The 12,437-nt window shown below is 34.7% G+C and overlaps 1 protein-coding gene across 3 annotated transcripts; it reads left to right on the top strand.

The window, feature by feature from the left end:
• The first annotated feature begins 6,035 nt into the window (after nt 1-6,035).
• Nucleotides 6,036-11,505, top strand: LOC131620608 (uncharacterized). 3 transcript variants are annotated; one of them, XM_058891740.1, is made up of 13 exons: nt 6,036-6,313; nt 6,423-6,510; nt 6,684-6,783; nt 6,869-6,942; nt 7,071-7,142; nt 7,246-7,323; nt 7,753-7,862; nt 8,133-8,205; nt 8,988-9,049; nt 9,128-9,511; nt 10,043-10,145; nt 10,938-11,158; nt 11,360-11,505. In XM_058891740.1, the coding sequence occupies exons 1-12, from the start codon at nt 6,234-6,236 to the stop codon at nt 11,127-11,129; spliced, it is 1,416 nt and encodes a 471-aa protein (XP_058747723.1). In that variant the 5' UTR covers nt 6,036-6,233; the 3' UTR covers nt 11,130-11,158; nt 11,360-11,505. The 3 variants fall into 3 exon arrangements, 2 of the variants coding, with proteins under 2 accessions (XP_058747723.1, XP_058747722.1); XR_009289200.1 differs by lacking the exons at nt 10,938-11,158; nt 11,360-11,505 and adding an exon at nt 9,855-9,926 and having other exon boundaries at nt 10,043-10,143; XM_058891739.1 differs by having other exon boundaries at nt 10,938-11,505.
• Nucleotides 11,506-12,437: the final 932 nt, after the last annotated feature.

Below are 12,437 nucleotides of genomic sequence, written 5' to 3'. Positions count from 1 at the left end.
TCAGTCCTTGATAAGTGCACCTGAAATTGTGCGCCCTAAATACTTGAGATCCTTGAAAAAGGTTAGTTAGGTGATGAGGACGAGTAGGTCCTACAAAGAGTTCAAGTTGTTAGCGTACACACAAATCGTGCAAGGAATTCAAGTTGTTAGCGTACACACAAATCCTTCAAGGAAACCAAACGGTTAGTATATAAACAAATCTTGCGAGGAAACCAAATGGTTAGGGTATAAACAAATCCTGCAAGGAAACCAAACGGTTAGATAATGAACACAAACAAGTCACACAAGTAGCCTTAGGTTTAAAGGCTTGCATGAAGTTCGTAGGTAAGTACCCTCCCCACTGAAGTTAAGTTGGTTCAACCTGTCCTAAAAGAGTAACCGGGTTCTATGGTGCTCATATCCCTGATCTTTCTCGCGGGCATTGTCTCAACATGGCACTCGATCGGCCAGCCAAAAGCATCCCTAGAGTCCAATCTCAATGAGTGTAGCATCGAGTATCAACCGGCTTCAGTCAGGAATCCAAAGCCAGCTATCTCGCTACTTCCTATAGGCCAAAGTCAAGTTCAACTAGGGTTCTAAGGGCGAATTAGTGCTTATGACACCACGCGGTAGCCAAATGTCTCCTCGATCATATTCAAGGGTCATCAGGACAAACCAAAGCGTCGCACTAACGGTGGCCACCAGTTCAGCCATAACGATACATGTCGTACAGCCTCCCTGGTCTAATGCCACATACCTTAGGTACACTAGATCCGGGTGTAGGATCTTTCACACAAGAGAATGCCAAACAACCCTTTAAAATAAAGCACACAAAACAAACAATTTACAAAAATAGAAGTGAACTAAAACTCTAAGGTAACCCCTTTTTTTTAAGTATCCCCAGCAGAGTCGCCAGTTCTGTAATACGGTGAACTGACTTTATTTTTATAAGCAACAATGTTGCGATGAGCATGAGTCGCCACCGACTTTTATTTTGTCCAATTTTAGGAAAGGTAAAAAGTACAGAAAAAGACCTTTTAAAAAGAAAACGGGCTCGGGGGGTAAGTTATGAAAAGGGAAGGTGCAAGCACCCTTTTCATCCGTAGTTATCTACGGGCTCTTGATTTGCTTAGCTCATGTTTGTTTGTTTTGAGTTGAAAAAGGGGTGTAAGGACTTTAGCGTAAATGCGTAGCCTTAGTTTTTGAAAGAGTATTGAAAAGATATTTTTTTAATTGAGCTAGGCAGATTAAGAGCACTACCCTAATTAGTTGGTCTTTTTCTATGCTTTTTAAAGTTCCTAGGACTATCCATACTATATAGAAGTAGGTAGTCCTTGTTTATATTGGACGTGTGGGTCATCGAAGGGTCATCGAGGTCGATTGAAAGCAACAAGTAGAGGTACCTTTAGCAATTTCGAAGGGACGATCGTCACTTTTTCGTAGGCAACAATCGAGGGTCATCGAGGGACTTAGTGACGATTTTATCTTGAGGGACATTTGCTAATGGGTACCTCTACATTTCGAGGGACACGACCTTTTATTTTCGAAGGCAACGAGAGAGGCGTACCCTAGAGGTGAGTGAGTGTGATGTGTGTCATATTCAATTATTTTATCTTTGAAATTAGAGTTAGCTAGCGATTGATTAAGTTATCTTGCCATACAATCCTAACATACATCTACGCAGTATATATCAGTTTATAGGTGCGGAAAGTAAAAAGCGGAAAAGTAAATCCTACGCTATTACATGGCTTCGGGATGGGGAGTACATAATCCAAATGGAGGGATTAAAAATTATTACAAACCCAAATGAAAGATAATATATACAAAATAAAATTATAATTATCTGCCAAAAAGTCCGATGCTCAAGACGGTAGTTTCTCACAAAAATCAAAAACAAAAATGTTAGTCACAAACTCACAATATAGAAAAACAATGCATAAAAAATGATAAAAAAAAATGCTAGCAAATATTAATTCCATTTAACAAATAGAAATTTAAAACTAAAAACATAATAAATTTTAAAGAAAATAATTAATTAAAATATTTTTGATTTTTTAGACTTAATGATATTATCTTAATGCTAATAAAACTTAAAATCTAAACATATGTTAATGATACTTAGATAATGAAAACTATAGGCTCAAACTCAAAAAATAAAAAACAGGACCTACAAAAACTCTTGACATAGTGACTAAATAAGTTTATTAATAAAACAAATTAAAAACGTAAAAAGAAATAGTCAACCGTGGAGGCAAATCCTCTTTCACGTGAATGCAAAAATAATTAGAAACATAAAACAAATTAGAATAAACAAACTCACTAAATAGAAGGAAAAGAATTTGACAAAGTACCGTAACTCTTTCTCTCAATAGTTTTTATTTTTTTATATTTTTTATATTATTCTTTTAAAGAAAAAAAACTAAATTCTAATAACAACATATTTATTTTTTGATATAATAAAGTAAAATTAAAAGGATATTATTATTATATTACTCAATCAAATGAATTAAAAAAAACAAAGATTAATCGAAAACAGAATCGGATTACCGTTCAAAGAAGCAATTCCGTGAATGCTTAGGATCCGATTTTTGCGTAGTTGCGACTCCGTGTATACGCGTGGTTGAAGATTGATTGTGTTGCTTGATCTCGCGGTCGGCGAAACTCGTCGGAGTGATTGACGGCGCGGCTGGACGGATCTATGGCTGAGATTGGACTTCGTTCCCCCATCTTCTTTTTAATCCGGATCGGAAGCAGAGGATAAGCGTTCAGCATTGCATGAGGTGATGGTCGGTAGCGGCAAAGGGCGTGATCCTGTTGGTGGAACAGCAGATTGCCGGTTGTGTCTCAGGCTTTCGGAGTGGCTTCTGTTCTCCTTTCCATTTTCTGCAAAAACAAAAACTAACAAACTTTTGTACAAAGCTATTAAAGGCATGATTTTTGTGGTAGTTTAGATGATTTTTGGTTTATGTTAAGGATCTTTTTGCAGTGCCAAGAAACCAACAAATACACACAAAATGAATGGATGGTGGTTATTTGTGAATTGATTCTACCTGAAAAAACATGAATTGTTGTTGTAGCAATTTTTGTTTTATGATTAGTTTATGTTAGTAGGTCGATTGTTAGTTCTACATGGTATATGTGATTCTGGGTTTATGTTAGTGATGAATAATACTCATATGAGAAAAAATCAGTGTATCAAAAATAGATGGATTTGAGGCAAAATTCTAGATGTATGGTGTTAGTTAGAAAGCATGAGTCATGTCTATGAATTTTTCAGATTTTAGTATGGATATGAATGGAAAATATGTGGAGTGGAATTAGCAGCGAATGAAAATTAGTCTTTATAAAAAATTGTTAGTAAGAAAATAAAATTAAACCAATCAACCATCAGGCAATATCATCATATGGTAAAAAAAAAAATTAGAGATAAAACGGCAAAAGACTACAAATTAAAAATAAAAAGGGGCCTCATATAAAATCATCGGCCGAAATTGTTGATAAAAAGCGTAAAAGTGTTAGTAAAAATGCGTGAATGAAATTGATAAAAAGCGTAAAAGTGTTAGCAAAAATGCGTGAATGAAATTGTGGGAATAAGAGTTAGAAAAAGGTGTTGGTGATTGTTGATTAGAAAATTGTTGATGAAAATAAGAGAGTGGAAAGCCACTATTTATAGACTGGAATTTAGGTTAAAACCAATCCTAAAAAAGGAAATGATCCAACCCAAAGGCCCATGGACCTTTCTTGATGATCAAGATTAAGAACCTGGACATACTTGTGTCCAGGTGCGTCCAGGTGCAAAAAAAAGATTAAAAAAAATAGTTGAAAAAAACTTAGAAATGCACCAAGCGGGAATTGAACCTGTGACCTTCTGTTTGCAAGCCTTTCATTCTTACCAATTATGCTATTTTATAAATTTGAAATAAAAAGCCAATTGAAAGTATATGAAGCACCGGTCAGCATTTTCTATTTATTAAAATATAAGCAATTTAAGAATAAACTACTATATTTTAAAATAGACTTTAAATCGAATATTTATAAAATTCAGGATATCAATATAAATGAACTCAAGATTTTATAAAATCCAATTTTTTTGAAATAGCTTCGAATTTTTGAAAAGTGTGGGCAAATTTTGGGGTATGACAGATGCTGTACGGAACACGCAAAGCATTAAATGCACTCAACGGTCATCTTCTCCAACGCCTATAAATATGAAGTTCTGATGAGAAGCAAGGTTAACGATTCTGAACAAAACAACTCATATTAACTTGCTAAAACTCTGTTCTATTCAAAGCTCAGAATCTTCATCTTCATCAAAGCTCACTACATTGCTGTTGTAATATATTAGTGAGAATAAGCTTAAACGTTAAGAGAAATATCACAGTTTGTGATTATAGCTTTTAAGAAGCAATTGTAATACTCTTAGAATTGATTACATTAAGTTGTAAGGAACTAGAGTGATCGTGTGGATCAGAATACTCTAGGAAGTCTTAGAGGTTATCTAAGCAGGTTGTAACTAGAGTGATCGTGTGGATCAGAATACTCTAGAAAGTCTTAGAGGGTATCTAAGCAGTTGTTCCTGGAGTGATCAGTGTGTGATCAGAAGACTCTGGAAGACTTAGTTGCTGACTAAGTGGAGAACCATTGTAATCCGTGCGATTAGTGGATTAAATCCTCAGTTGAGGTAAATCATCTCTGCGGGGGTGGACTGGAGTAGTTTAGTTAACAACGAACCAGGATAAAAATAACTGTGCAATTTATTTTTATCAGTCAAGTTTTTAAAGCTACACTTATTCAAACCCCCCCTTTCTAAGTGTTTTTCTATCCTTCAGAGGAATGCTCGAGTTGGGAGAGGCGTCTGGGAGTTCCTCTCTATAGAATGCGACCGGGACAAAGTTTCCCTGACCAGTGTCGAGGGTGGAATTTTTATTGGAGCTCGCAGTGATCAGTTCCTCGAATTTTCTCTTCACTAAGCCCACTATCATCTTGCTGCCTCCCTCCACCTAATATGACCATGGCGGAGGGGAAATTTTCCCAAGGGCTGTATGCTGCTAGGTACGTGGGGAACACGACTTCATCTGGGACGTAGAAGTCCTCTTGTCTCGTGACGCTCATAGCCCCGGGCATGCAGACGTCCTCGGTGGAGGGTTTCTATTCGATGTTGTTTGTCTCTTGTGTCTCTTGTCGAGCATTATCTCTCTTCTTGGTGTATTGTTTGAGGTGACAGACCATAATGTGATTCTTGGAAGTTGTTATGGTCTTTGATTTTTGAGGAGGAAAAGACGGGGAGAACAAATGATTCCTACAGACGGCGCCACTGATCTTATTGGTTGATCAAAACCAGAAGGTGGGCCAGCAGCTTAGAAGTAGGAATCCTTGATGGCTGTCTGAACTAGCCGTTGGTCGGGAAGAGACGTACTTCTGGGCAGCAGAGGTGCCCGGCAAGCAGAAGGCCACTTATCCTAGAGTGATGGCCATAGCGGATGTTTTGTTGCTGTCACAGATAGAGATCTGGTCGGGGACAACGATGGTCTACTGTCCTCGGGGCAGATGAAGATGCGTCCTCGACAGGGGGCAGAAGGAAATGAGCTTCCCTTTGCCCTCAGCTGAAAGGCTATTGTGTCGTTCTGGGTGCAGAAGTGGATTGAGCCAAGACTATTGGACCATTCTAAATGAGAAGTGGATTGAGCTATGCCTAGCCATTGGGTCAGTTCGAAACTATATATATATATATATATATATATATATATATATATATATATATAAATGTGTGAAAATATAATAACAACCGTTAGATTTATATTTAATGGTTAAAATTAAAATATATTTTTAAAATTTAATTAATGATTTCTCTTAATAACACATGATTTAGTGAAAACAATGATCTAACTAACCTTAGTGAATTTTTTTTGTATACATATACTATAAAAATATAAATTCTCCTAAAATTTGCTAACTCATTTAAATTTCATATGATTTTAAAAATAAGAATTATTTAAGTGTATTTTTTTGTTAAACTATAATAATAGAATTTGAAACGGATGAAATCATTATGAATTGTATAAATTGCAATTCAAACGATGCGTTTAAATGTTGCTTCATTCGTTTCCGCAATCGTCTTCTTCCTCCGTATTTATCAAGGGTTTCAATCTATCTCTCTCCACCGTTCTTTACCGTCCCAAAACTGATCCCACTCAACACGATATCATCAATAACTCGCGAGATTGAAAGATTTATCGTTTCGTGAGAAGCTGGAGATGGCGAGAAAATCCAACAATTGCACCATATGCGAGAATTCAAATCAAGCTTCTATATGTTCTATTTGTGTCAACTACAAGTATAGCTTTTACTTAGCTATTTTATTTGATTATTCCTTAATTTCTATTATAGGTTTTTGAAATTAAGAGTTTGTTCGAAATTGTGCTGATTTGATTTTGTTTTTGTAGGTTAAACGAGTATTACACTACGTTGAAATCATTGAAGGAGCGTCGAGATTTGTTGTACTCAAAATTGAGCCAAGTTCTTGTTCGTAAGGTTTGAATTCTATTTATATTTTCAAATTATTGCCGGTTTAGACGTGTCAGTGTCAGCGTTGGTGTGTCCGAGCTTTATATGGCAAGGGAAACAACATTATATATTTGCAAGACATCCTGCAATATTGAAGTATTCAGTTAAAGTAATAAGTTTGTGTTTTTGATATTAATAAGGGAAAGGGAGATGATCAAACAAATTGGAGAGTGCTTCGACACGAAAAGCTTGCAAGGTTGAGGGAGAAGCTCCACCATAGTCAACAACAAGTTACTCAAGGTTAGAAACCTTCGTATACCAGAATGAAATTCTTGAGATGTACATATTCCACTCTTTGAACCTAGCGTAATTCGTAACCTTACAGGACGGGCTAAGAATGAGGCTATGTCTGCTGATCTGAAACTTAAATATGGAGTACTTGATTCTGCCCTTTCTATGGTATTTTCTTACTTCTTTTTTGACCTTTATATCTTAATGCTATTTCTATGGTCATGGAAGTTACTCATCAAGTTTGGTATGAAATATATATGAAGATGTTGGATGGTTTATTATTGTACTCTATGCAGTTGGAAAAGAATCGAGTGGAGCAATTGGAGAAGTTTTACCCTAATCTAATATGCACCCAAAGCTTAGGGCATGTGAGCACTATTTGTTTATTTTAGTTCCGGCAATTGTGAATATCAGCATATTATCTTATCATACAGTCTGCATTTCTATGATGTTTAATCACATATATTGCAGGGGGCGATCACCGCTGAGCGTCTTCATAAACAGTCTGTGGTCATAAAACAGATATGCAAGTTGTTTCCACAACGGCAGGTAAAGTAAATCTTTGCTGATAAATATTTTGTTGGTTCATGTCAATGATGATTTTTGAAGTTAATCTTCCTTTCAAAATGTTCTTGGTTGGGGTTGATTTTGCATGAATGGATAGGAAAAGGGCCATTTTGCCATTAGGGAGGGGCAGACCCTCGAAGTTCTGCAATATTATTGTGTAATTCAAGGGATTTTCCCAATTTTCTATTCTATATCCGTTGGTTTTTTTCAGATGCCAAAAAAATGTTTTCTGTACACAATTTAAGGAAACTAAGGCTTTCTATCGGAGAAACACAAGATAAGAGAAACTGTGCTAGACAATAATTTTTCATCACTACAAGACTAGTCAAATATAATGTTACCTTGTTTTTTTTAATTGCATCTGTTTGTCAGTTCAAGCATGCTTAAACGCTGTTGTCCTTGTGGTGTCAGGTAGTAATAAAGGGAAAGGATGGTCAATTTGATCAAATTTGCAATGCACTCTTACCAAGAGCAGTTGATCCCAATTCTGTTCCACCAGAAGAGCTTTGCGTATCTTTAGGGTAAGTTGTTTCTCCCTCAAGATTTTATGTTCACGCATTGTTCATTTTTACAAGTGGATTCCCACATTGGTATCAGACAACATTTTGTTTTATGCTTAAAACTTTAATTTTATACTCGTTAAATGTACATATGTTGTCCTATTTCAGTTACTTCTTCCAATAGTCTAGACTCCTTATTGACATTGTTACACAATTTACAAACTAAACTTCAGTTGAATATTCTTGTTGCATAGTAACCAGTTATATTCATATTTATAATTTGGAAAGCAGATACATGGTGCAACTCCTAAATCTTATTGTTCACAACTTGGCTGCCCCAGCACTTCATAACTCAGGTTTTGCGGTAAGCATTGTATTGGCATCAAATCATCGGGTTACTGTTTTCTTGAAGATCATAAATTTTAATATATTCTGGTTAAGGATGGTTATGTTAGCCATTATCATTTGATTGTTTAGGAGTGTCAAATGTAGCATTAGGATTCATGTGTTTTTAACTCGGTTGAGATTGATTTTGCATGAATGGATGATGCATAGGGTCCCATCCACATGAAAGTATTCCTTTCGTTTTTTGAAATAAATTATAGAGCATGTTCCAAACTTGTATCTATTTGGTGCTTGTTCTTATGCTGATTTTGATCATTGATTATTGGTTGTTAAAGATTTCACCTTCCTAAATGTTGATACCAAGCCTTATTCCACTAAGTGGGGTTTGGCTATTTGGATCAAATAAGTCCATATTATTCTATCATATATAATATTTCTCCTCAACTTATCATTCTCTATATTTTTTGTTTGTAGAAAATTTTAGCACGTTTCGATATTTTCAGTTATAGTATATTATTCAGTTGGTTTAAAGATGTTTTTGGTTTGTGAAAATGAATAGAACAGTATAATTTTCAAGACTGAACATACTTAAGCCAACTAAATATCGCTGGGTTTTTATGTATGCAAAATGTTAATAATGTTTCTTTTCCTACCACAATTGATATTCTCATTTTACAGTTTGGTATTTCACAATGATTGTCAATCTAATATTATGGTCTTAAGCTACCTTTTTGTCAATGCCTGCTAGAGAGAAATTAATGTTGTTGATTTTGATAATGAACAGTTTTAACTTTACCTCAGGGTTCTTGCTCTCGAATATGGCAACGTGACTCTTATTGGGATGCACGACCATCCTCGAGGAGGTATTTTGGTTAAAATTATTTTTGGCATGATTTACCTTTAAGTAAAAACTTCTTCAACTAAACAACTCTATTTTTCAGCAATGAATATCCTCTTTTTATACCTCGCCAAAATTATTACTTGAATAATGGGGGAGAAAACTCATGGTCTGATAAAAGTTCAAGCAATTTCGGTGTTGCTTCAATGGAATCTGACAGGAGGCCTCGCTTGGACTCATCTGGGAGTAGTAGCTTCAACTATTCTTTAGCTTCTTCGCATAATGTTCAAACATATAACGAAATTCAACAAGGAATTTCACTTTTAAAGAAAAGTGTAGCATGCATCACTGCGTACTGTTACAACTCCCTATGTTCGGATATCCCTTCTGAGGCATCTACATTTGAAGCTTTTGCAAAGTTATTGGCAACTCTCTCATCATCCAAGGAAGTTCGATCTGTTTTCTCCTTGAAAATGACTCGCTCTAGGTATTGTCATATTTATTGTGCCTTTCCTCTGGAAAATTCATAAATTTACGAAGCAAAGTTGTTCCCGATGTTTCCTTTAGTTATATTTTATTTTTGAGGATACCCAAATAGCTAATTTGTTTCTCTTCTGCCTTATAGTATAGTATAGTATATATATTCTTTTTCTACTGAAACCTGGCTGTCATGAAGCCGGGTATTCTTGTCTTTGAAATTTCTGAAGAACTATTATTGTGTAAGGGGGTTTTGAGCTCTATATGTTGCTTTTTTAGTCCCAGTGGAAGCAAAAGAAAAACCAGTTCTCAACACAATTTTTACTAAAAGAAGGTTTTCGTGATTCTACTAGGAACCCTATTTGAAACCTCTCAAAAGCTATAAAACAGACTGGATGGATGTTGGAAATTTTAAAAGGCTTTGGGTATTTGCTTACTCTAGCAATATGATCTTCAACACAAAGTTTGGCGTAAACGCCCCTCCCCTTGCATAGAATCCCAACAACATTGTACCTGAATATTTTATTTATTTTTGATTCAGGACATGCAAACAAGTTCAACAATTGAACAAATCTGTATGGAATATGAGCTCTGCTATTTCGTCATCTACTTTGCTGGAAAGTGCACATTATGTGCCCTCATCGGTAATATCTTTTCTCATCACTTTTAATTTGAAAGAAAATGCTTGTAGTGTTAGTTCATATATATATATATATATATATATATATATATATATATATATATATATATATATATATATATATATATATATATATATATATATATATATATATATATATATATATATATATATATATATCTTTTAGATTCCCAGATTTTCCTGAAAAAGGAGTATAAAACTTCAGGGCAAAGTTCCTTAAATTTTTACAGTGATTCAATATTCACTGAATTCATGTTTGTTCTAAATCAACCTTTAAAGCCGTTTTAGAGATATGCTTGTAGATTTCGTAGTTACACACTCTTGCATGTTTTGAAATACAAATGCTTACATAAAGGGGAATGAATTAGACTGTCTTGCTTTTTGCTTGATAGAAAGCAACTTGTGTAAAAGGATAAAAGAATGAATTCTCTAATCAATTGAGCATATGATTCACTTCAGGTTGTTATGACTTATGAGAACCTTAATTCTCCTATCCAAATCTGAATTACTCACTCAATGCCTCTTATCCTCCATCTATTTCTATTTATAGACAGGTTAACCTGTAACGATTAACTAGCTCTTGTTAACAAGGCATAGTGTTATAACAGAGTCCATTAAAGCCCATGTCTAACAATACCCTCTCAAACTATCACCTTATCCTTGATGTCCAAGAATTTGTGTTTTCATTTGTATATGATTCTTGAGCTTCTACATGGATTAAGTTTAGATACGTGTTCCTCACAAATATATTTTATGCTTTTCTCATTGATTGCAGAGAATTGAGAATTATATGCCGAGTTCTGCTGCTAGTTTTCTTTATCCTACCGATGCATCTGATCGAAAACGTGAATGCATGATTGAAGGGTGGGATATCGTTGAACATCCCACTCTTCCTCCTCCGCCATCACAAAGTGAGGATGTTGAGCATTGGACTCGAGCCATGTTCATAGATGCTAAAAGGAAATGATCTTCATCTGCAACAGACTTCTGCTTTCTGTATGCATCTTTTCATTTTCACTTATGCATGTCGGCTGTGTTCACCAATATAGTAGATACACGCAGCATTAAAATTTATCCTTTTGTTAAAAATAGAAATTTAGTGATAGACTAGGATTCTTACTGCTTTGTAGCTTACTGGGATTCTTGGCTGAAACCATGTTTCTTGTTTTTTTCCCCTCTTTTTTTTCTTCATGTTAGGTTGAAGGGAGTGAAAACTGACATAACATTCTGAAAGCTGTATAGGTAAATTACTTGGAGCATTTTGTTCCTTTTTCTCTATTCTAGGGCTGTACAAAAGATAATTAACTATGAAAATTGTGAATATATGTACATATTGATAGGAAGGGTTCATCAGCGTTTCTCATGGTTTAGCTAACTCCTGTTACCATGAGCATGATAAATTATTAGTTTATCTCTCTTTCAACAAGTTTAAAATATGAATCCATGATCTCCAAGCCACACAGGGCGTCATCCTACCGTCGTGCCGAAGTTTTTGCGTTTTACATGAGTGTGAATGAGTATTTAATATTTTAAAATAGTTTTTGATCTAGAATCATATTTTAAAAGATGTAGTAAATGTTTTATATATCAAAACAAATTTATTTGATCTGTTAAAAAATGTCAAATATTATTAGATATAATTAATCAACTAATTAATTACGAGAGAAAATTTTAGTTTATAATTTGAACTATTATTAAACTCATAGTCTTTTGTAGCAGTACCAAATTTCATGGTTATAAAAAAAAAAAACAGCATTGATCATTCTCATCATTAAAAATAGTATATAACTTTGGTTCAGTTTTATTCATTAGATGAATATGCATCTAGCAAGATAACTCTGATATCTCCAACTCTTTGATATGCATTTTAGATCATGCCACTACCGGTATGGATGGCAAAGCGGACGGCCCGTCCCGTTTAGGCTCGCCATATTTAAACCCGTCCAAAAACGGGGTGGGGCGGGGCGGACCTACTTAGGTGTCCGAGCTCTCAAAAGTCATGTCCGCTCCCTTTACTAACTAGTTGGCGGGCTGGCTCGTCAATTTTTATTTATTTTTTTATTTTATAATTTGATTTATCACATAATTTACAAAAAATTTAATTATTATCAAAAAGGTCGATAAAATATTTTTTTAATAACGCACAATAGAACTTCAACATGTCTTAAGTCCAAACAATTCAAAAAATAAAACAAATAAAGATCAATTATAACAAAAAAAAAACGAAATAAACTCAACCACAATAAAAAAAGCGTATAAAAATAAATAAATAATA

The sequence above is a fragment of the Vicia villosa genome, linkage group LG7, assembly GCF_029867415.1.
Source record: "Vicia villosa cultivar HV-30 ecotype Madison, WI linkage group LG7, Vvil1.0, whole genome shotgun sequence".
Lineage (NCBI taxonomy): Eukaryota > Viridiplantae > Streptophyta > Magnoliopsida > Fabales > Fabaceae > Vicia > Vicia villosa.
The sequence above is the reverse complement of the archived record's forward strand: the minus strand, read 5'-3'. Positions and strand labels throughout refer to the sequence as shown.